Source organism: Natator depressus, chromosome 1, assembly GCF_965152275.1.
Source record: "Natator depressus isolate rNatDep1 chromosome 1, rNatDep2.hap1, whole genome shotgun sequence".
Lineage (NCBI taxonomy): Eukaryota > Metazoa > Chordata > Testudines > Cheloniidae > Natator > Natator depressus.
This window is the reverse complement of record NC_134234.1, coordinates 306,321,337-306,343,011: the sequence shown is the minus strand read 5'-3', so window position 1 is coordinate 306,343,011 and position 21,675 is coordinate 306,321,337. Positions and strand designations below refer to the sequence as shown.

General features: G+C 41.2%; 1 protein-coding gene across 1 annotated transcript in view; it reads left to right on the top strand.

Moving 5' to 3' along the window:
- Nucleotides 1–10,634, top strand: part of LOC141980761 (V-type proton ATPase subunit S1-like) — a 77,745-nt gene extending 67,111 nt beyond the window's left edge. Inside the window, exons 10-11 of the mRNA XM_074942347.1 lie at nt 5,926–6,163; nt 10,333–10,634. Coding sequence (XP_074798448.1) covers nt 5,926–6,163; nt 10,333–10,542 — 448 coding nt within the window. The 3' untranslated portion in view covers nt 10,543–10,634. The remainder of the gene's footprint in view (nt 1–5,925; nt 6,164–10,332) is intronic.
- The last annotated feature ends 11,041 nt before the right edge of the window (nt 10,635–21,675 follow it).

Genomic DNA, 21,675 nt, shown 5'->3' with positions numbered 1-21,675 from the left:
AAATTAACGCTGTCTGGAGAACACCCAGTATAGGAGCATGTTTTCTCCCTCAGTCTAGAATATGTTTTTGTGTTCTTGGAGCCTGCCATAAAGGAGGCAGACATGCTCCCAGTGGTTCTCTTAGATCATGCTCCTATTTAATCAGATAGCTAAACTGCAAATGTAAACCCTTCCTAATAAGTATGGGAACACTTAACTATACGTACTGTACTTACCATCTGTTGTCTTCAAATACTTTACTAACATTAACTAAGCACTTCTCAGAACATGCTGTGAGGTAATTATCATCATTCCTTTTCACTGATAGGGAAGGTTAGAAAGGTTAAATTACTTCCCCAAGGTGACAGAATAAGTGTCTAATTGAGGATTAAAACTCAGGTCTTGTCTACATGGCAAGTTAGTTCACAGCAAGCCAGGACATGGATCTACAGTGCACTAGCTTGCTGCATACCAACTGGTTGTGTGGACTCTACTACCATGCACTAGATCCCCTGAATTTGCAGTGCACAGTAACAGGGTCCAGGTGGCCAGTTAGTACATGGCAAGCTAGTGTACTGTAGATTCACATCCTGGATTGCCACGCACTAACTCACTGTGTAGACAAGCCCTAAGGTTTCCTTGTTCTTTACTTATACTACAAGTTCACAGCCCTGTACGAGACAACCACTTTATTGAACCTATGGAAGAGGAGAAAGCCCACAGGATACCCTAAAGGGATCACTTAACAGAATTTCCTCAATGTCTCCCTCTAAGGGCTTCCTTTCTGAGTCACTGAGCAGAAGGGGGCTGTGACATGCAATCCCCACAGATCTTAAGCATCCATGGGTACAACAAAGTGCAGCTACATGAATCCAGACCTATCCCCTATAGCAGCACAGCTTCCTAGGAGGTTAATTGGCTGCACACCCATTGTCTTGCACAAAAACCCCACTTTAAATGTTCGAAACGGTGAATCGGGAAGGTCCATAAGGGGCATTGTATTGACAATGGCTTCTCCCCAGTTATGCTTACCCCATACTGTTGAGATCCAAACACCAGGAGTTCCAGCAGAGGAGTCCCACAAGCTGCCAGGAATGGATGAGCCACTGTCCTCCACCCAAGTGGCACCTTCTTTAGAGCTCCTTTTTGGAACTATCTTGGGTCTGCCTGTGCTTGAAAGGTTACTATGAAACCTACAGCCGAATCCTATCTTGGAGGCTTGTGAATAACTGCCAGTGAAGTGGGAGTTGCGTGCACGTGTCTGAGCACAGAATTTGGCTTTAAAAATTCTATGATATAAATAAGGACATAGCTCACCTGAAATTAGTTTGGGATACATTTTAGGAGATGGCCTAAGAAGATGAAATCTAAGGGAAGAAAATAATTGGATAGAGTAAATAATTGAAAGCAGAACTGAAATTATTGGCTGGCAGCATGAAAACAAAGTAGCAAGCCCCATCTAAGGTACATGAAAATAGGATAGAATTAGAAAGGGTATTAAACTACAAAGCTTACATTCTCCTCCACTGGGGCTCTAAGAGCTATTAATACAGTGAGAAAAGGACTCATAGAAACATGCAACAATATAATAAAACATTGATGCCCTCTATCTGAACAGCCTCAGGTAGAACAATAAGTGAAAGAGGGGTGACCACCACAGAATTTAGAGAATTTCAGAAGGTCTTTTAAACTTCAGCATACAGCAAATATGACGGGATTATCTGGGTCATGTTTATTTAGGCATTGTTAAAAAGTTTTTTGCTCTTCCAAGACTGCATAAGAGAGAGACTCTAGTCTCATAAGAAGAAATTGAGACAGACAATAAAAAAGGGACGGGACATCCACTAAAGAGAATGGTTTCTCCTGATAATTTTATTTACAGTTCAAAGTGTGGTTTTTCTCTGAAAAGCCACAAAGTAAAATGGCACATGCTACCTCAACAATTCTTAAGGTCTGTGTATATTCAAAATCATATCTGCTCACTTCAGTGACAAAAAGAGAATTATTTCATTTTACTCCTCTGAGCCCCGCAGAGGCTAACTGCTTGTCCTGAAAACTCAATCTAGGATATGAGTGTCAAACTTGTTCTCTTCTTTCTTGTAGATCATAAATAGACTTATTTACTAAATTCCAACTTGTTCAAAGATACTTAGGGCTGAAGGAGGTTAATGTGGGGGCATAATTTGGCCAGCAGAATTGTTATTAAAGGTGATGGATGCATGGAAAAAAGTACTCAGCTTGACACTCAGATCCTGGATTGAGTTTTCAAGACTCGCAGTTAGGAAAACCTTACGCTGAGAAAATCTGGTCTGAAATCTGAGGGACAAAACAGGTGGTTGACTAGTTTCCCAATAGAACCATATTTTAATGATTATTAGAACCCCATGCTAACTGAATCCTTGAATCAAGTATTAAAGTGTCTCTGTCTTCCACTATGAACAGTTTCCTTGTGTACCACCAAAAGGTAAGACGTTAATTCCTCACTGAAGTTTTCTGCTGCCCATGTTTAAAGGGATGGGATAGTGAGCCAAGAATCCTCAGTCAGAAGCTGGCGGCCTACTCCATGGAGCTTTGTAAAGAAAGGTTTCTGGTAACCTAAGAGAGGACAGAATTTAGAACTGGGAAACTAATCTGGGAGCTTGAGAGATGGTCATCCTCCAAGCTATAAGTAAGACTGGTTTATTTTAAGTGCAACTAAACATTTTTGTTGGTTTATACAAAAACCTTGATATTTCAAAGCTGATTATCTTGATGCTTCCTGCCTGTCTCTTAAAATGTGTTTGAACAGTCCCAATCTTTTATCAGGCCTCTCAGCACTATTGCAATACAAATAATAGTGCATGTTTACAAGAATCAGAAGTTGTTGTGGACTATCTTCCATGACTTGGGAATATGTTCCATTTGTTCACCTTGTTTATTCCAACAATGCTATTTTCTAAGCACTGCATCAAAAGCCATATAAATATCTATAAAACAGTCTCCCCTTCCTCTCCATTCTGCATCACTTTGGTTCATTTGGTTGTTGAGTTATGACTCCTAAAGGAGAGCTACATTCTGCCAAGCCTTGGGTGGGAGCAAACAGTAGCAGAAGGATAAGAAACTTGTTCCATTTTATGCACAGTCTGTGCAAAGGCTGATCAGAATTGCAATACCTGTACCCATAGGAGTGCAGGGACTGCTTCCTTGCTATTCCTGTAGGGATACACATTACCCAAAGGGGGTGTAGTAAGGAGGAGCAGTGAGTAGGCAGAGTCATGACTGCAACCTCACTCATGCACAGGCCAGCAGAACTGGCTGGCCATTCGGGGGTGGGAGAGGATGTTGCATACCTTGAAGGACCATGTCTGAGTGGTCAAGTTGATCCATTCGCCTTTACCCATTACTTAGTTATTGCTGGTGTTGGTATTGGTCATGTAGAATTAACAATTCAAGTACTGTGTGTTCATTAAACTGATAGTGTGTTTTGTTGAAAGCTGTGGCCCTGTTTGGTCTTTCGGGGCTTCTTATTGGACAATTGCTCTATTAATAGTGATTACAGCCCTGAGATAAGTGACTTACATAGTTCAGGATAATCTGTGCTTGTACAGCACCTAGCACAATGGGGTCCTGGTGTGTGACTGGGACCCCTAGGTGCTACTGTAATACGAACAACAAATAATAAAAATGTTGTGAAGGGATTCAATTCCTGTTCATGACGTGAATCTACTATAATAAGGTGTTTCCTGCTCACAATAAGGACTATTTTTGGCTCTCATATAGATACTTCAGCCATATCATCTTTGTTAGTCAGACAATTGATATGTTGTGTCCATTTTACTTGCTACCTATTTATCTACTACAAAAATTACTACCTACCCATATTTTATTTTGAATGTGCTTTTTGTTTTTGATTTTTTGGTAACTTGTATTTGTTTAAACTTGTATTTGTTTAGATTTGTATAGATTTGTTTGGCACCTATTGCAGCAGCACCTAAACACCACCTAAAATTCTCAAAGTCCACATCTAATATTCATGGTGGGCAGACAGCTTAGAATATGCAAATTTATAGCCACCCTCAGCGGAGAGCCCCAAGGACTCTGTGATTGCAAGTTACTGGAGACAACATTAATTTAAACTAGGTAGAATTAAAATACTGAGCATGGTAAAATAAGGAGAAAAGTGTGAAATCTCCAATAGCAACACAATTGACACAGAGAATATATTTAATATGAGAGAAGTGGACTACCTGAATGCAACATGGTACAAATTTGCAGGTCCACCAAAGGAGGGAAATGTCCATACTAGCTCAATATTTTTCTATTTTAAAATACTTTGAAGGTGGTCATATTTTAGTGATGGGGGTTATAAACATACCTAGAGTGAGAGAATTGTGCCTTCATGTATAAATTCAGGTATAAATTCAGGCTGCCATGTCTAGTTGGCATCCGGTATCAAGTGGAGTGCCCCAAGGGTCGGTGCTGGGGCTGGTTTTGTTCAATATCTTCATTAATGATCTGGAAGATGGCGTGGATTGCACCCTCAGCAAGTTTGCAGATGACACTAAACTGGGAGGAGTGGTAGATACGCTGGAGGGTAGGAATAGGATACAGAGGGACCTAGACAAATTAGAGGATTGGGCCAAATGAAATCTGATGAGGCTCAACAAGGACAGGTACAGAGTCTTGCACTTAGGAAGGAAGAATCCCATGCACTGCTACAGAGTAGGGACTGAGTGGCTAGGCAGCAGTTCTGCAGAAAAGGACCTAGGGGTTATGGTGGACGAGAAACTGGATATGAGTCAACAGTGTGCCCTTGTTGCCAAGAAGGCTAACAGCAATTTGCGCTGTATAAGTAGGAGCATTGCCAGCAGATCGAGGGACGTGATCATTCCCCTCTATTAGGCATTGGTGAGGCCTCATCTGGAGTACTGTGTCCAGTTTTGGGCCCCACACTACAAGAAGGATGTGGAAAAATTGGAAAGAGTCCAGCAAAGGGCAACAAAAATTATTAGGGGGCTGGAGCACGACTTATGAGGAGAGGCTGAAGGAACTGGGCTTATTTAGTCTGCAGAAGAGAAGAGTGAGGGGGAATTTGATAGCAGCCTTCAACTACCTGAAGGGGGTTCCAAAGAGGATGGAGCTAGGCTGTTCTCAGTGGTGGCAGATGACAGAACAAGGAGTAATGGTCTCAAGTTGCAGTGAGGGAGGTCAAGGTTGGATATCAGGAAACACTATTTCACTAGGAGGGTGGTGAAGAACTGGAATGTGTTACCTAGTGAGGTGGTGGAATCTCCTTCCTTTGAGGTTTTTAAGGTCAGGCTTGACAAAGCCCTGGCTGGGATGATTTAGTTGGGGATTAGGTCCTGCTCTGAGCAGGGGGGTGGACTAGATGACCTCCTGAGGTGCCTTCCAACCCTGATATTCTAAGATTCTATTTGAACATGCAAATGGCCATTTAGTCATCTGAACCAAGAAACAGTTTCCTATGATAAATCAAAGTGGTTTTCATGTCTGTACCCTTCATAAAAATACTTTTATTTAAAAAATCCCATAAAAATATTTATTGCAAAATAATGCAGTTCTGCTGACAATCTTTCAGCTTCTGCATCAGTGATTATAAACTGCCAGTAATTTATGAAATACAGCACTATAGCAGTCCCTTGCAGAATGAAACAATAAATGCTCATTCAAATTACGAAAATATTGCTTATTATACAAAACTGTAACAAGCGGTAAAACAAGATTAACAAAGTCACTTCACTCATGACAAGTCCTCCTGCAGGAGGAGATACTAACTGCAGTCTCATAGGCAAAGAGCTAGTGATGATTAATCTCGTCTGCCATCTGTTCTTCTTCAAGTGATGGTCCCTGTTGGATTCTACTGTGGGTTAAGCATGCACACCAATGAATATTATAACTTTTTCTATGTCAGTTTGACTCTATTTATTCTGTTTTTCTTCTCTCTAGATTTCTAATGACCAACAAGTTCTATGCAGGCTCTGCTCGAAAATGGTTTACTTTAGATTCTGTTGAGATTGCACATGACAACCAAGTGGTCGCTAGATTTAATGTCTCCATCATTTCTGCTCCTGCGGAGTATTCATTTCATTGTCAGCTGGTGGGGACCAGCAGTCTCTGTGGTGCAAAGCTGATTCCAGCCAACAGTGGAGCAAAGAGCTGGGAGGTTTACCTTTCAGAGTTCCAAGTGAGTGCACTGCCATTTCAGAGGCAATTCCAGGGACGATTACTTGCTAGAGTATGTGTTGAACAGCATATTTTCATAACACCTGTACTTTTAGTTCAACTCTAAAAACACATTAAGAGAAAGCCATTTGCCCACTATGGGTGCTGTTCAACAGGGGGAAGAGAGAGCAGGCAGCTTCTGAACAATAACATGAGAACAACTGAAAAAAAACAAATCACTATAAAGTATCCACAGAAAGGAAAAAAACCAAAACAATAGACAGTACTCAATACTCAATCAGGGTAATGGGGATAGGAGAAGATATATTGTAAAATGGGACCCTATCCCAACCTATGTTATCTCAATGGGACAAGAAGCAACCGCTCTCTCACTGCCCCCAGCTTTACCCAGGGGTACAGGTGAATGTAGTTCCCCACCTGTGGGAAAGAGTGGGACATGAGTAATTCCAGGAGACTTCCTTCACCCTGGTCTATCTAGCAAGGCTATACCAGCACCCCCTTGCCTTCTGGGTCCCCAGAACACTCTGGGATTGGCTTTAAGGCTGTAACCCAATTACCCTCCCTCTTGAGGGATGTCACATATGCTAGTGAGACCTCGGGACTGAGCCTGAACAATGGAACCTATAGCAAGGGAGCTTCCAAATTGCCTCACCCTCTTGTCACAGTACCTCCTCCCTAGTTGCTGCTCTTACCCATGTCAGATCCATCTGTGAGGTTGAGTACTCCCACCCAGTTACCAGAGGGACTCCTAATAAGTAACATACCCCTAACTGGGGTAGTAGCTTTATCTTGACCTAAACTGTTTCAAAGGGCACACACACAAAACACCAAATCAAACAAAATAGCTGTATCTGTCTCAGAAACAGCTAAAAGTGGGAGAGAACTTGTGGTAGCAGGTTTCAAAATATACTGAAGAGTTGAAAGGTTTTAAAATATATTAAAGCAATCATTATGCTATTTCCTATACCCAGGTGAAAAGACATACTAACCTATGTACTCTAGATGTATACACATACACAAAACCCCACTTTAAATGGCAACAGTCTCTTCTATGATGTGGTAAAACTTGACTCTCGGTTTGATAGCCCCAGCAGGGGTGTGTGATAAGGTTAATGCCCCGCCACTGGGTTATGACTTCACTCAGAGTTCCACACAAATTATCACAGCAATGTCCAGACCCCTCTTTCTTCTCCTTTTGTGCAAGCCCCAAATCTTCCCCTACAACAGAAAGCCTGGTTCAGAAGGTCACTAGATGCTGTTCCCCAGTAGGCTGTAGTGAACGAAGAAGACCCAGCTCCCAAGCGGGTGAATGCGCCGTACTCTTTGCAGTTTTCTCAGCTTGTGGTTTCTAGGCTAGTCGTTCCCAAACTCTTTGGGCAACTGTTTGACTTGTCTGGAACAACCAGTGCCCCTCCATCCTCTCACTGTATTCTCTCTGATATCAGTGAAGCTCTGACGATTCCAGTATAGGTCTTTTCAGAAGATTAGGGTTCAGAGTGCTCAAGCACCACTAAAAGCACAGTTCTTAGGGAGGTGAGCAATGACTGCAGTCCAGAGTCCAGCACAGAATCTGGTCATTACTCTGTACCAGTCACAGATGGCTGAAGTACCAGCACAAGTGTATAGATCAATGGTGGGAATGACTGTTCTAGAATTTTGAGGTTCCTGTTACCAAATGCTTCCTCCTTTCCCTTTAATGCTGTCTGTATAATCTACTAAATGAAAGCTCATTGTTGTTTTTAAAGCTGCATCCAGGCTTTTCATATTTCTTCAGTGTCTGTCAGACTTGTTAGTAGCCCCTTTTGCTCAGGGCAAATGCCCAAGACACTGAAGCCAGGAATTTTAGGATTTTCAAGGCTAAACTATTTCAAACCTCAGCTTTTATATGTTGCCCTTGAGGATACCCCACACAATCTACATAACAAACCTACGTTAAGGTTTTGTTAAAGGTCAAACGATTAGGAAACTCCATTCAAAATGTTCAATACGCTGCACAAAATACAATTTCATTTTAAAAATAAAAACTAGTAAATATAGAACAAGCAAACCTATAACAATGATACTAACTGAAACACTAGCATTTAAACATACAGTAGGCTGGAATCCTTATCAAAAGATTTATATAAAAATAATTAACTAGGATTATGTATCTATGTATTTTTAATTCCTACACAGGTGGCAAATCTGCAGGGAGCTGCATCTTTATTTGCCAGCTGGGATCCAACAGCATCCCCATAGTAATGATCAAATATCAGAAAAGCAATAAGAGAACATGAAATAAACAGTTATTTCCTAAAAGTAAACATAGCATTTCAAGAATGTATAATTAAAGCTCCCACCTAAAGGTTTGCTAGGCATAATCTTGCTTGAATAAGGAATAATATTACCACATACAATAAAATTCAGTCTTCCTGGCTGTAGCGCCAAGAAATTTAATTGCCCTAGTAAAAACGGATCGATCCCTCTGTTAAGTACCTTAGAATGTCCTGGAAGAATGGTAACAAGCATGTATTGTTTCACAGAAGCTCAGTCCTTTGAGAACCAAAATGACATGAAGCATCATCTGCTTTTTTTCAATCAATCTTTCAAACCATATTGTGTGACTCCCATTCAGCTTTGGTGTGATGTCTAAACAGTGGCTTAACGATGAAATGCCCTGGCAAACGCATCACTTACTAAAGCTGTGTACAAACTCAGCCTCCCAACCCAAATGTTTATTTTCCATAATCCTGCTTGAGTCAGAAACATACAATTGGATATAGTGCAAAGCAGTCAATATTAACAAGTTAACTGCTATGGTAACAATGGGAACAGTCTTTAATTCTTGAAAGAGGCCTGAGTATGCTGGTACCTGCAGTATTGTCTTTACCTCTACAGGGCTCTAGTTTTGCAGATCATGCAGAATTGCACTAACCATCATTTTGGCAAGCCACTGTAGTAACTGAATGAGAGACAGCGCATGCACATTTCCAAACACTGCAGATAATCTGGGTTGCAAAGGTTTGCAACTCAATCTGCCTCCTAGAGCTGTGAAATATTTTTTTATTTATTTTCACTAAGCAATTATTTTATAAATGTGTTCACATTCATTAAAAATTATTAAATACAGCCCTGGGAAAAATAAAACAAAAACGGCTTCTCTGCGGGATGCTCCACCCTCACCATCCCTTGATGAATTGGGGACACAAAAGGCATATGGACCAAAGGGACAAAGACTTCATTCTTACTAGCTAGAAATCCAAATCACTCTTTCATATGGAAACCTAAGCATTTCTAGTACAAACACCATATTACTACTACAAAATCACACCGTAGTTCATGGGAGGTCAATGAATGGTAGTGATGTGTCCCCCTGTATGTCCATTTTGCTGTTTCTATGGTAAGTTTGTATTTCTGAATTACATACATAGAGATAATTATATACGGAGCAAAATATATTAGCTATCTTTGGAATTCTGCTTTCTTGTTTACATCTGCATGGTGGGGAAAGATGATTCAAACAACTAACTTTCACAAAAATATACAGTGTTGCCAACTCTTGTGATTTTTATCAAAAGTCTTATGATATTTGAGGTTTTTCTTAAAGCCCCATCTCCCAAAGTCATGTGAATCTGTGAGAATCTCAGTTCTTTCTTGTTTTTTCCCCTCCCCTACTCCTCAAGTAAGTTTCTAGCTTTCAGAGTTGTGGAAAAAAGCTTAAAAACACACCCTAATGCTCAAACACCGAAATAAAATAAAATAAAATAAACAGAACCCCAAATGTATTATTTTTTTTTAAATGTCATGATTTTTAAGCCAACCTCATGATTTTGGGAGCCCTACTCTTGATTTTTGAATGTTTAGGTTGGCAAATCTGAAACAGTTATTAAGTTACATTGGTCTCATGCCTCCCTTGGAATTTTACCTCTAAAATATTCCCAAGTCTCTGAAGTTTGGAAGCACAACTTCCTTTTTGTAAAACAAATAACTGTCATGCATCTGAAATTTCCTGGAAGGAGAGAGAAATTGAAAAATCGTGCTGAAAAGGAGTTGGTGCTCACGCCTCTTCAATAGGAATTGAGGGCACACAGTATTTTGCAGGGCTAGATTTTGTAGTGAATATACAGATCTTAAAAGTAGGTTTTGTTGTGTAAATGCATTTGGGCTCACCTATTTTTTTCTTGTTCTCAGATTCAGGGCTTCAATATTCATAATAACCGGTTTTCCTACGCAAGCGACTGTACATCTTTCTTCTCCCCTGGAATCTGGATGGGCTTGGTGACGTCAATAGTTTTATTATGGATCCTGACCTATGGAATCCACATGATCATGCAGCTCACAACAAACAGTAGATTTGATGATCCCAAAGGCCAAGCTCTGTCAGTTCCTCAAACAGAGTAGCAATGGATTGTTTTGACATTGCTTAAACGTTTCTTATTAGTAAGATTACGTTTTTGTCATGGTTATTTTTAATAAAAATCAGGGACAGGTCACGGGCAATAAACAAACATTCACACAAGCCTACGATCTGTTGGTGACTTTTACTAAAAATAAGGGGCGGGGGCTGACTGCTGGGGGGGCGGGGGAGGACAGACAGCCCAAGCCCACCATCAGGGGAGGAGGGGGGGCTGAAGCTGGAGAAGTCAGAGAGGTTTGTTAAAATCATGGAATCCGTGACCTCCATGAGTAAATTATATCCTTACTTATTAGTGATGTACAATTTTTATGTTCTTTCCACTTTATAGTGAATGTACCCTAAGCAGTTAGTGTAACAGAAAGGTTTAGTAAAACTCCAACAAATCTGGACAATGAAATCCTTCCTGAGAATCATAGAATATCAGGGTTGGAAGGGACCTCAGGAGGTCATCTAGTCCAACCCCCTGCTCAAAGCAGGACCAATCCCCAATCAAATCATCCCAGCCAAGGCTTTGTCAAGCCTGACCTTAAAAACTTCCAAGGAAGGAGATTCTACCACCTCCCTAGGTAACGCATTCCAGTGTTTCACCACCCTCCTAGTGAAAAAGTTTTTCCTAATATCCAACCTAAACCTCCCCCACTGCAACTTGAGACCATTACTCCTTGTCCTGTCCTCTTCTAGAGGGAACCTTACTCCTGGCAACACTGATAATTCTGCCAGCTGTTACCCATTTGTTCACAGTTTTCTGAGTTAGTCTACACTGAGATTAAAAAGCCACTGGCATCGAGTCTCAGAGCCCAGGTCAGCTGACTCAGGCTTGCAGGGCTCAGGGTGAGGGGCTAAAAGTTGCAGTGTAGATGATTGGGTAGGTGATTGGACGTGGGGCAGGATCCCAGGCTCTGAGGCTCTGCAAGGTGGGAAGGTCTCAGCCCAGGCTCCAGCCCAAGCCCCAATGTCTACACTGCAGTTTTATAGCCTTGTAGCCCAAGACCCATGAGCCCGAGTCAGCTAACCCAGGCAAGCCACGGTTCTTTTATCCCACTGTACGCATACCCTTAGAGGCCTGAGGTGAAGCCAATGGCAGTCATGATTCTAGCCAGCCATTAGAAAGAACAGTAAGAACTTCCAGCAGATTCATTATTCTTGGGGAGAGGAGGAGGTTGGGTGCTTGTTGTTTTTTTTTTTTTTTTAAAAGACATTTCCATGGTATTTTGGAGATAATCTTAGAAAACAAAGGGTTTATTGAGAAATTGTCTATTGAAACTTCTCAAGTCTCCTTTAAAGTTTTTTCCCTTAAGTATAGAGAATATCACAAAAAAGATATTAATTACGCAAGAGGCAAAAAGGTGACGTTTTTGATGACAATTGACATATGTATTTTATTTTGGCAGTGTGAGTAACAGCTGGGAAAGTGGTAGAGATACATAAATGAAGTGGAAGCATGTTTTGAAAATGTTTACCTTTTAAAAAAAGACAGCATTATTCAGACTACCCTTCAGAGATGGCAGGAGCTTTACAAAAACGCAACTTCTGAATTATTGCTAGAAACTAAAGTTAAATGGGAATGGAATATTTAAAAATGAATATTGGAAACAGAGATTAAAATAACGTTACCCTGTCATCTGCAAAATATGCTTTTTGTCATATTTGAAGAAAAAAATTAGTTTGGGGTTGGTAAAAGCCAATGAGACTTTGGTGCCTGATTCCCATTTCAATTTTAATGGGATTTGGCTGCCTCATTCCCTTAAACGCCTTTGAAAATTCCAGCCTTAAAAGAGACCTGCAAAGGATTTGTTGAAAATTGAAAACCTATTTGTAGGGTTCCAAAAGGGGAATCTTTCTTGCTGTTGTTCAGAAATATGTCAAGCCATTTATTGTAGAAAAATGCAAATGTGTGTATCTCTGAGGATTCCTAGATAGTCTCTTTGGTTTCAAAAACAGATCTCTTAGAAGAACCTTCAGCATATAGTGAAAAACTGTGGGATCATTACATACATCGGCATTACCAAATGCAGTTAGCACCTGGTTGAAGGTGCAACATAATCACTCTAGATCAATTGTGTCTTGTTAGCAGACTTCTCCTGAGAAAACCAGACAAGTATACACTAAATAAATAATAGACTAAGGCCATGTCTACACTGCACTTTCATCGTTAAAACTTTCGTAGCTCAGGGGTATGAAAAAAACCCTCCCCTGCATGATGTAAGTTTTAACGATGAAAAGCGCCAGTGTGGACAGCGCATTGTCACTGGGAGACGCTCTCCTGGTGATGAAGCTACCACCCCTCGTTCGGCTACATTGCACACCTTACAATGGCGTGGCTGCAGCTGTAAGGTGCGCAATGTAGACATAACCTAAATCAAGTGACCTTGGAAAGTTTTTCAAAATCTAACGTTATATAATGTTATATCACAATGAATAGTGGTGGTCTAAGGCTAGTCTTTACTAGAAAATTAGATCATGTTAGAATGCCAACCTTGAATGTTAAACTCAACACAATGTTAAACTCAACCTTGCAGTCAGTGTAGACAGTACCAGTTATGTTTAACATTGACTCAGCTGGCTGCAAGTAACTTCCTTAACATTCTCCCTTTTGAGCTATCAAGTTGTAGCATTGCAGTGACTATGAAAATGAGATAACATTATGTTAATGCTGTAGTTTGTCTACATGAGGAGGCTCTTGTGAAGTAAGCTGGGGTGTGAATTTAAAGCCCAAGAGCTATTCTACACTAGCTCCTCTGTTGACACTCTTAAACCAAATTGAGTACCTTTTAGTGAATTCACTTAATCCACTTCCAAAATATGTGTTCAGAAGCCTGAACACATTAAGACTGAGCTGAATGCTTGTACAATTCATAAAGATATTGTGCCTTCTCTCCAGGTATGGTAAATGAAGGGGGTGGGGGTAGCTCCCTTTTATGGACCCAGCGAGCCAGTTAGCTATAAAATTCCTCTTAATAGCTGTTCTCTACTTGCTTTACCTGTTAAGGGTTAAAAGTCTCACTGCGATGCATAGGTAAAAGGAAGTGAGTGGGCACCTGGCCAAAAGAGCCAATGGGAAGGCTAGAACTTTTTAAAATTGAAACAAGACTTCCCTTTTGTCTGTCTGTCTGTTCTCAGGGAGAAGCAGACACAGAGCAACTATGCTGTAAGAAACTTGGGGCCAGGTATGAAAAATCATCGGTATATCTAGAAACTACTCATTTAAAATCCCAGATATGTAAGTAGATTAGGAAATGTCTAGGAAGATGCGATTAGGTTTATCTCTTTTTATTTCTTTATGGCTTGTGGACTCCTCTGTGCTAACCCCGAATCATAGAATATCAGGGTTGGAAGGGACCTCAGGAGGTCATCTAGTCCAATCCCCTGCTCAAACCAGGACCAATGCTTTTGTTTTGCTTGTAACCTTTAAGATGGACCTCAAGAACATTATTCTTGATGCTTAATCCTTGTAAGTGTTTTTTTTTAATCTAGCAATAGCCTGAGTTTCCAGATGTATTTTCTTTCTTTTTGCTTTTAATAACATTTACCTTTTTTAAGAACAGGATTGGATTTTTGTGTCCTAGGAGATCTGTGCACATGTTGCTTAATTAGCTGATGGCAACAGCTGATTTCCTTTGTTTTTCTTTCTCAGCTCTTCCCCAGAGGGGTGAGGGTGAAAGGACTTGAAGGTACCCCACAGGAAGGAATTCCCAAGTGCACCTTCCTGGGTTCTCAAAGGGGTTTTGCACTTGGGTGGTGGCAGCATCTACCCATCCAAGGTCAGAGTAAAGCTGGAACCTTGGGAGTTTAATACAAGCCTGGAGTGGCCAGTATTAATTTTTAGAATCCTTGCGGGCCCCCACTTCCTGCACTCAAAGTGCCAGAGTGGGGAATCAGCCTTGACACCAGGCAACCTGACTACATTGCTAAATATTACAAAAGCCACTTGTCTTCAGTTAGAACTAATTCCATGGCAAGTTTGATGTCTGAATGCATAACATTTTTAATACTCACATCATACTCTAAAACAGAGCAACTAATTTTGTTGTAACTTTCCACAGAAATATTCATTTTTGGTCTTAGAATAAACATGGAAAATTATTTGCAATAAAGAATTTTTTAAAGAAAGTTATGATGGTAAAAATAAATTAGTGCATTAACACTTTCGTTCTTTTGTGGTGGTTTTGATATCACTTGTGTAACAGAGAATGCTGATCCCCTGTCATGTGATAGGAATCTAAACTTTTGTAACCCTGGCCTATGTCATATGACAGGAGCCAGGAAATAAAGAACAGTCTCTTACTAGCAATTCTGTGTTTCACATCTTTATTATATTGAATAAGGAGTAAACTAAATCTCTGGCAAAAGAGTGGAAAATGAATCCTCCTGAATACAAGGAAGGAGAGGTTGCAGTGCTTACAGATTTTCGTAGAAGCAAATGGCATTGCAGAGAAACCGAAGAGAGTGAAATCCTCCACACTGCTTTAAGGGGCAGGTCCAGCAGCATTGGAGACCTACATTGAATTCTCACGGGAGCAAAAGGCGACTGCAAATTCTCATTTAAAACTTAAAAGTGTAATGTTCATACACTTTTTTCCATACAAGAATATCACTTGAGGATTGCAAATTTTCTTTGCAAGAAACAGGCTGCTGGGTGACATCACGGAAAATTGGAAGTAACCTTTTTTAAAACAAATTCATATAAATTTGGACTATTTAGAGACCAAATTATTGGTGGTATAACTGATAAGCAGGGTAGAGCAAGATAATTATGAAAAACTGACTTTGCTGTGCAAACAAGTTTGTCATGTTTTTTACTTAAAACCAACAAGAGGTTGGAACAGACTTTGCTCTGTACGGGCTCGGTTATTATGGGGCCCTACACAGCAGTGTAGGGAAATGAGAGTGTAAGCTCTTTCCCTACCTTCCCTCACCAGCAAAGCATCATAGGCTTGCCCAGAGTGGAGCCTGGGATTGGGGACAGAGCAGACTCCCAGATCGGTGCCTAACAGTCACAGTTCCTTGGAACGTCTCCTAGGCTGGCACTGTTAATAAGGTTTCAGAGTAACAGCCGTGTTAGTCTGTATTCACAAAAAGAAAAGGAGTACTTGTGGCACCTTAGAGACTAACCAATTTATTTGAGCATAAGCTTTCGTGAGCTGCAGCTCACTTCATCAGATGCCCGATGAAGTGAGCTGCAGCTCACGAAAGCTTATGCTCAAATAAATTGGTTAGTCTCTAAGGTGCCACAAGTACTCCTTTTCTTTTTACTGTTAATAAGGAAATTCCAGCAACATAGTATATCTGATGGCAACATTAATACATGAGGGGACAACTTTTTTTTGCCAAGTAACATTCATGTCAGTAAAGTGGGAGGTATATCAGGTGCATCCCAGGCCTACATATTTCTGGTTACATAAAACAGCTTAGCACCAATTCATGCTGTTTCCACTTACTTGTGAAAACATGCCCATTTTGGCATGCCTCCAGTAAAAGAAAAGGTTAGACCTGTCTGGAGGACAGGAGCACCTGAATCTGATCCAAAGCTCATTGAAATCAATGGAAGTTTTTTCTGTTGACTTTAATAGGCACTAGATCAAATCCTTAGAAAGTTTGTTTATATAGATAGTTATAGATATGGGGAGGGGGGGGTGTATAAACAGGTATCTTTTAAAAAAATAATAGAAGTTAGTAGTTTTTCTTTAAAATATATAAATAGTTGAAGGTTTAAGTAAAAAAATAGAAATCTGCAGAGATTAAAATGAAGTTATTTTAAATTATTAAAAAAAAAAGAAAATTACAATAACCCAATTAAAAAAAATCATACAGAATCAAAAACAGGCAAAGGTCAAAAAATAAAAAAACACTTAAGGGGGAGGCAATGTGTCCTAAGGGCTAGAGCACTGTACTGAGACTCAGGAGAACTACATTCTATTCTTGGCTCTGCCACTGACCTGCTGGGTGACCTTGGGCAAGACACTTCACTTCTCTAGCTTGGTTTTCCCATCTGTAAAATGGGAATAATGATACTGACCTCTTTTGAGATCCACTGGTGACAAATGCTATATTTATGATTAAAAATAAAACAAAGAAATAGAAATAGATAGAGTTTAAAATTTTAAAAATAGCAATTGAAAGTGGAGAAACTCCCCAGGCCCAATGGCTTCCTCTGCTGAATTATATAGATGCTTCCTTGCCCTCCTGTCTGACAAGAGTCTTGAAATGTTGGAGTCACTTGTGGAGATCAACCTTCCTTTTATGCTCAAGGAAGGCCTAACATCAGTTAAACCAGGAAGATATACCACACCATGTTCCAATTACAGGCCAATTTCACATTAATAATGATGTCAGATTATTGGCAGAAGTTCTGGCAATGAGACTGGAGAAGGCTTAGAGCTCTATCCTGCATCCTGCTCAAGCTAGGTTTGATAGAGGCCATTGTGATTCCGATAGCCTTTGACAACTTATTGATAGTGTAGCAGACAAATATGATCATCCCAAACCAACAGGCCGCTTTAGCATTGGCTAGAAAAGGCCTTTGATAGTGTAGACTGGAGGTATATGTATTACCCTACAAAATGTAGGTTTACCCTACAAAAATTTGGATTTGGACCCAACTTCAGACCCTGGATCCACCCACCCACCTCTCACATTACAGCCAACAATGTGACCATGGAAACCTTCAGGGATACTAAGCAAGAGTGCCTGCTGTCTCCATTACATTTTGATTTGGCTCTTGAGCCCCTGGCAATAGCAAAACTGGTTCATCCAGATATCTGAGGCATATATGTTGGTTCCACAGAGTATGAAGTGAGGGCCAGATGCCCTTTTGTATATTTCCAAACCAGAAACCGCTATTGCAGCCCTCCTCTCACTATTTCAAAAATTTGGAGCAATATCTGATTACAAAATAAATTGGGAAAAATTGGAACTGTTGGAAATCTCCCAGTTGTCAGGTAGTGGGGCTTTTTCTCCGTGGAATTTCCATAGGAAAATTGATGTTATTAAGTACCTAGGCATAAAAGTACCAAGAAACATTACCAAACTAGTGAACTTAGATCCTGTACTCTCTCAAATAATTAGTGATACAAATAAGTGGAATCTTCTCATCCTGAGCCTGTGGGGAAGGGATAATACAATAAAAATGAATTTTCTGCCTAGGCTCCTCTACATTCTAAGCAGCCTACCTCTATATGTCTCTCCTTATTTTAGAAAATGTAATAACATTATTAGAGCCTTTCTGTTGCAGCCTGGTCAGTGCCCACAAGTATCACTTAAAATATAGCTCCCTATAGCCAAGGGGGCCTTTGGGTTCCCAGACCTATAAAATTACTGTTATGCTTTTAGCATGTCACACATGTAAAATTGGTTTCAGCATGCTAACACTCTTATTCCCACCTGGGTAGAAAATGAATACATATGAATGTATCCAAGTCTCCCTAAAGCTCTGATCAATTCCTCTTTTTTTCCAGTTGAGAAAAATAAGGTGCCTACAGCAGTGGGTACGCAAAGGATCTAGACTGTCTGAGCAAAAAGGGACCAATTTCATCCTTGCCATCATGCAGAAGCACCTAGTTGGGGTAACCCAGACTTGTAAAATGGGGACGGGGGGGAGGAACCTATAATTTGGAAGAAATGTCTGAACAAGGGCATCATATGGATTTCCCAATTAGGCAAGGATGAGGTCTCTTTTCTAATACTAAAGCAATGATATAACCTGCCACCCTCATGGAGTAGTAGCATATACAACTAAGACACTTGCTAATGTATCAGTTTGGTCTGGATGCCTTAGGACTTCCAGAGGCCCCAGAGCTACTGGGAAGCTTGGAAATGCTTCATAAACTCCCCAGGCCCATGTCCACTATGTGTGCTTTAGTAAGAACTCTATTGGTTTGGAGTTCTTCATTAAAGCATTGGAAGGGGGAATTATCACAGCCTTTGAAAGAACCCCAATGGCAGAGCATATTATAGAATGTTAACCATGCTTCTGTGGATCTCAGGCTATTCCTGACACAGCAAAAGAGTCTATTGGAAATGTATTGGATGACACAGAAGTTGTACGAGATGTGGGCCTGAAAATAGCGCTTGACTTCAGGCAATCAAATCTCAGCTGAAAATTATATCCTAGGTTATGTACCTACTACTATGGGTTCACCTCCATCACAAAGACTAGGGTTTTTGCAGGATGCAATGATTACCAAGCATGTGATTTTACAAAAATGGAGGAGCACGCTTATGCTAAGAATAGAGCAGTGGTATTCTGACCTGTCTGAGCAGCAAAAGAAAGAATAGCACATCATCATAGAGAGCAATTATGTCAATCTGAAGAAATTTGGACCCCATTTCTTGATATATGTGGCTAAATAATGCTGACATAGATCAACTAATGCCAGACTTCTCTTCCACATGACTTCTCTGCTTTTTCCCTCCTTCCCTCTTCCTCCTCGTCTCCTCTTCCCTTTTTTGACTATTTGTGTATGCCTTTTGTTTGCTTGCTTGTTTTTAGCCCCACCTTAACGTGTTATGTCTGTGTAATACTGTCTGATTTTGTAGTTTCTGGTCTTGCAGCTTTGATGAGCTGTAAAGTTGTAATGCATAATCTTATTGGCTAGCCTGTGAAATGTGGGATATTGGGAAACTATTATGAGGTGTCGACCCACACAAGGCCTGAAGAGGCAAATTAGGCCAGTTAACCTATAGGCAGAATTTGGAGGAAAACCAGGGAGTGGTAAGGCCTGACTCGCTAATGAAGTCTGGCTGTGGGGGGCAGAGCTAGACTGCGTTTATGAAGCCAGGAAGCTGGCAACAGAAAACGGGCTGCAGGGAAGTCATCTGCTGTCACTCTCTGAGAGATGTATTTGAGGCTACAGGGTTCAGTAATCTGTAGTTATTCCCTGGGAGGAGGGAGTTTGAGCTGGTACACCTGGGAGAGAACCAGAATCTGTAAGAAGGAGTCCAGGGAAGGAGCACCAGGGTCTGAGGGAAAGCAGATCACAGTTGCCAGGTAGAGGGTCCCTGGACAGGAACCCAGAAGTGGTGGGCAGGCCTGGGTTCCCCTATTGACCACTGGGGAAATGGCACTATCAGTGCAGTGCTGGAGACTACCTGAGACTGTTTGTGCAGAAGGACTTTGGTGCCCCCTGGAAGGGGAAACCACATAGTGACCTGGCTGTAGGCTAAGTCACAAAGAAGAAGCTGCAGTTCCTGGAACAAGAGAGGGGCTGCAGAGAGAGGAAGAGATAGAGTATAACTGCATCCACAGGAAGGGTCATAGGCCTGGCAGATCTAATCCCCAGAACCGCCAGAAGGTGGCACAGTCCTAGCCTGAGTAGAGTCCCCTGTCACAGTAACACAGACAAGCTGTAAGTCACTTACCTTTTTTGCACTTTTTGTTGTTTTTCTTATGAAAATCAGTAAACAATCACAAATAATAACAATTGCGTGGGATTACTCACTTGCTTAAAGTTAAGCAGATGCTAAAGGAAGATCTGCCGGCTCATCAGCTTCCCATCCTTTCTGCCAGGAGAAGAGGAGTCTGATTGCAGCTGTAAGTTCCCCTTTTCCCTCTGGGTAGAGTGTGAGATAAATAATACCGTAATGAACTAACTAGCTCATCACTGGGCACCAATGCAACATCCATAATCTTTCCAGGACAGGCAAAATAGACTCTCAGGTCAGTAGGAGACAGAGGCTGTGTGAGAACAGGAGTAGCAGATTGGAGGCAGCTACCTGGAAGCCAGTTGCTAGGCGAAGGTCAGGCACTGAGGTGCTGTAACAGGACAGCCGAGAGATGGACAGAGACAACCCTCAGGTTGCTGACAAGAGGCCAGCAGTCGCCTCAGTGAGAGGATACAGGGCTGCAGCTTGCATGAAGATGGTCAGTGTTACTTAGACTGTAGTTCTCTGGGGGCAGAGACTGTCTTTGTTCTGTGTTTGTACAGTGCCTAGCACAATGGGGTCCTGGTCCAAGACTGGGGCTCATAGGTGCTATGGTAATACAAATAACAAATAATAATAAGTGTCTAGGGAGTACACATGAGACTCTGTTACCTTCAAACCCCTACCTTCAAACCCCTGGACTGGACTGCCCTTAGGCAGGAACCACCCTAGCTATTTTGCCAGACAGGACAGAAAATGTTTTCAGGGTCCCCCTGGAGCTGCTGAACCAAAAAAAAAAAAAGCCCCCAAACAAAAAATATAGACAGCCAATTATAGCAGAGCAAAACAAAACAAGAGGGGGGAAAAAAAAAAAAAGCTCGGTATGGTGCTCCCTGGAAGTTGCCATGGCCTCCCACCCCTAGAACCAGCCCTATCTCTTGGGGCCTCATTGGAAGCTAGTGGGTTTCTCCTCATTGTTGAAGCCTCTGAACCACTGAGCCTCTGTGTTTAGGGTGTTTGCACCTTTATTTCTGGCAGCCCTAGTAAAAGAGTTCTGTTACTTGCTTGGACTAGGTGGGTGTTCATAGGCCGAAATCTGTAGAGCCTCGTGCTTAGAGAGCGTATACTGCTGACCTCCAAACTTTTGGGACACAGAGCACACATTGTAAATCCCTGGCATGTCACAGTCCTCACAGCCACACTTTGCAGTGGGCTCTGCGATTACAATGCAAACTAGATTTCATGCAACTTCTTTCTTGGAATGGCTTAAAACTAGAGCTGACTGAAAAACAGAACACATTTTTGTGGAAAATGCGGTGTTCTTTTTTTGTCAATAAACTTGAAAATGTTTCAACCAGCTAAACTGATTGCCCGTGGTGTTTCAAAATCTTCTAAGGAAGGAACCCAGACCCCTTTGTTATTATACTGATAACGATTCTCCATTCAGAACAATTCATTCCACACTAGAACCTGCTACTAACATGGGCAGAGATGAAAGGGCTAATTCTTTAGAACTGAGATTTCGTAAGATGAAAAGCCTGAAAAAATTACTGGAAAAGAGTTGCAAGACATTGCCAAGAGGTGGTTCCCTACTGTTCTGGTATGTAAGTGCAGTCTCTCTCACTTTACCTGTTTGGGCCCATTGCTTTCTTAATATCCGTCCTGCGTGGGTAGAAGGAGATTTTACTTGAGGCACAGTCCAAGAAAGAAGCACCTGCTCTTGATTTCCTGTTGATAAAGTTACTTGAAGCTTAGAG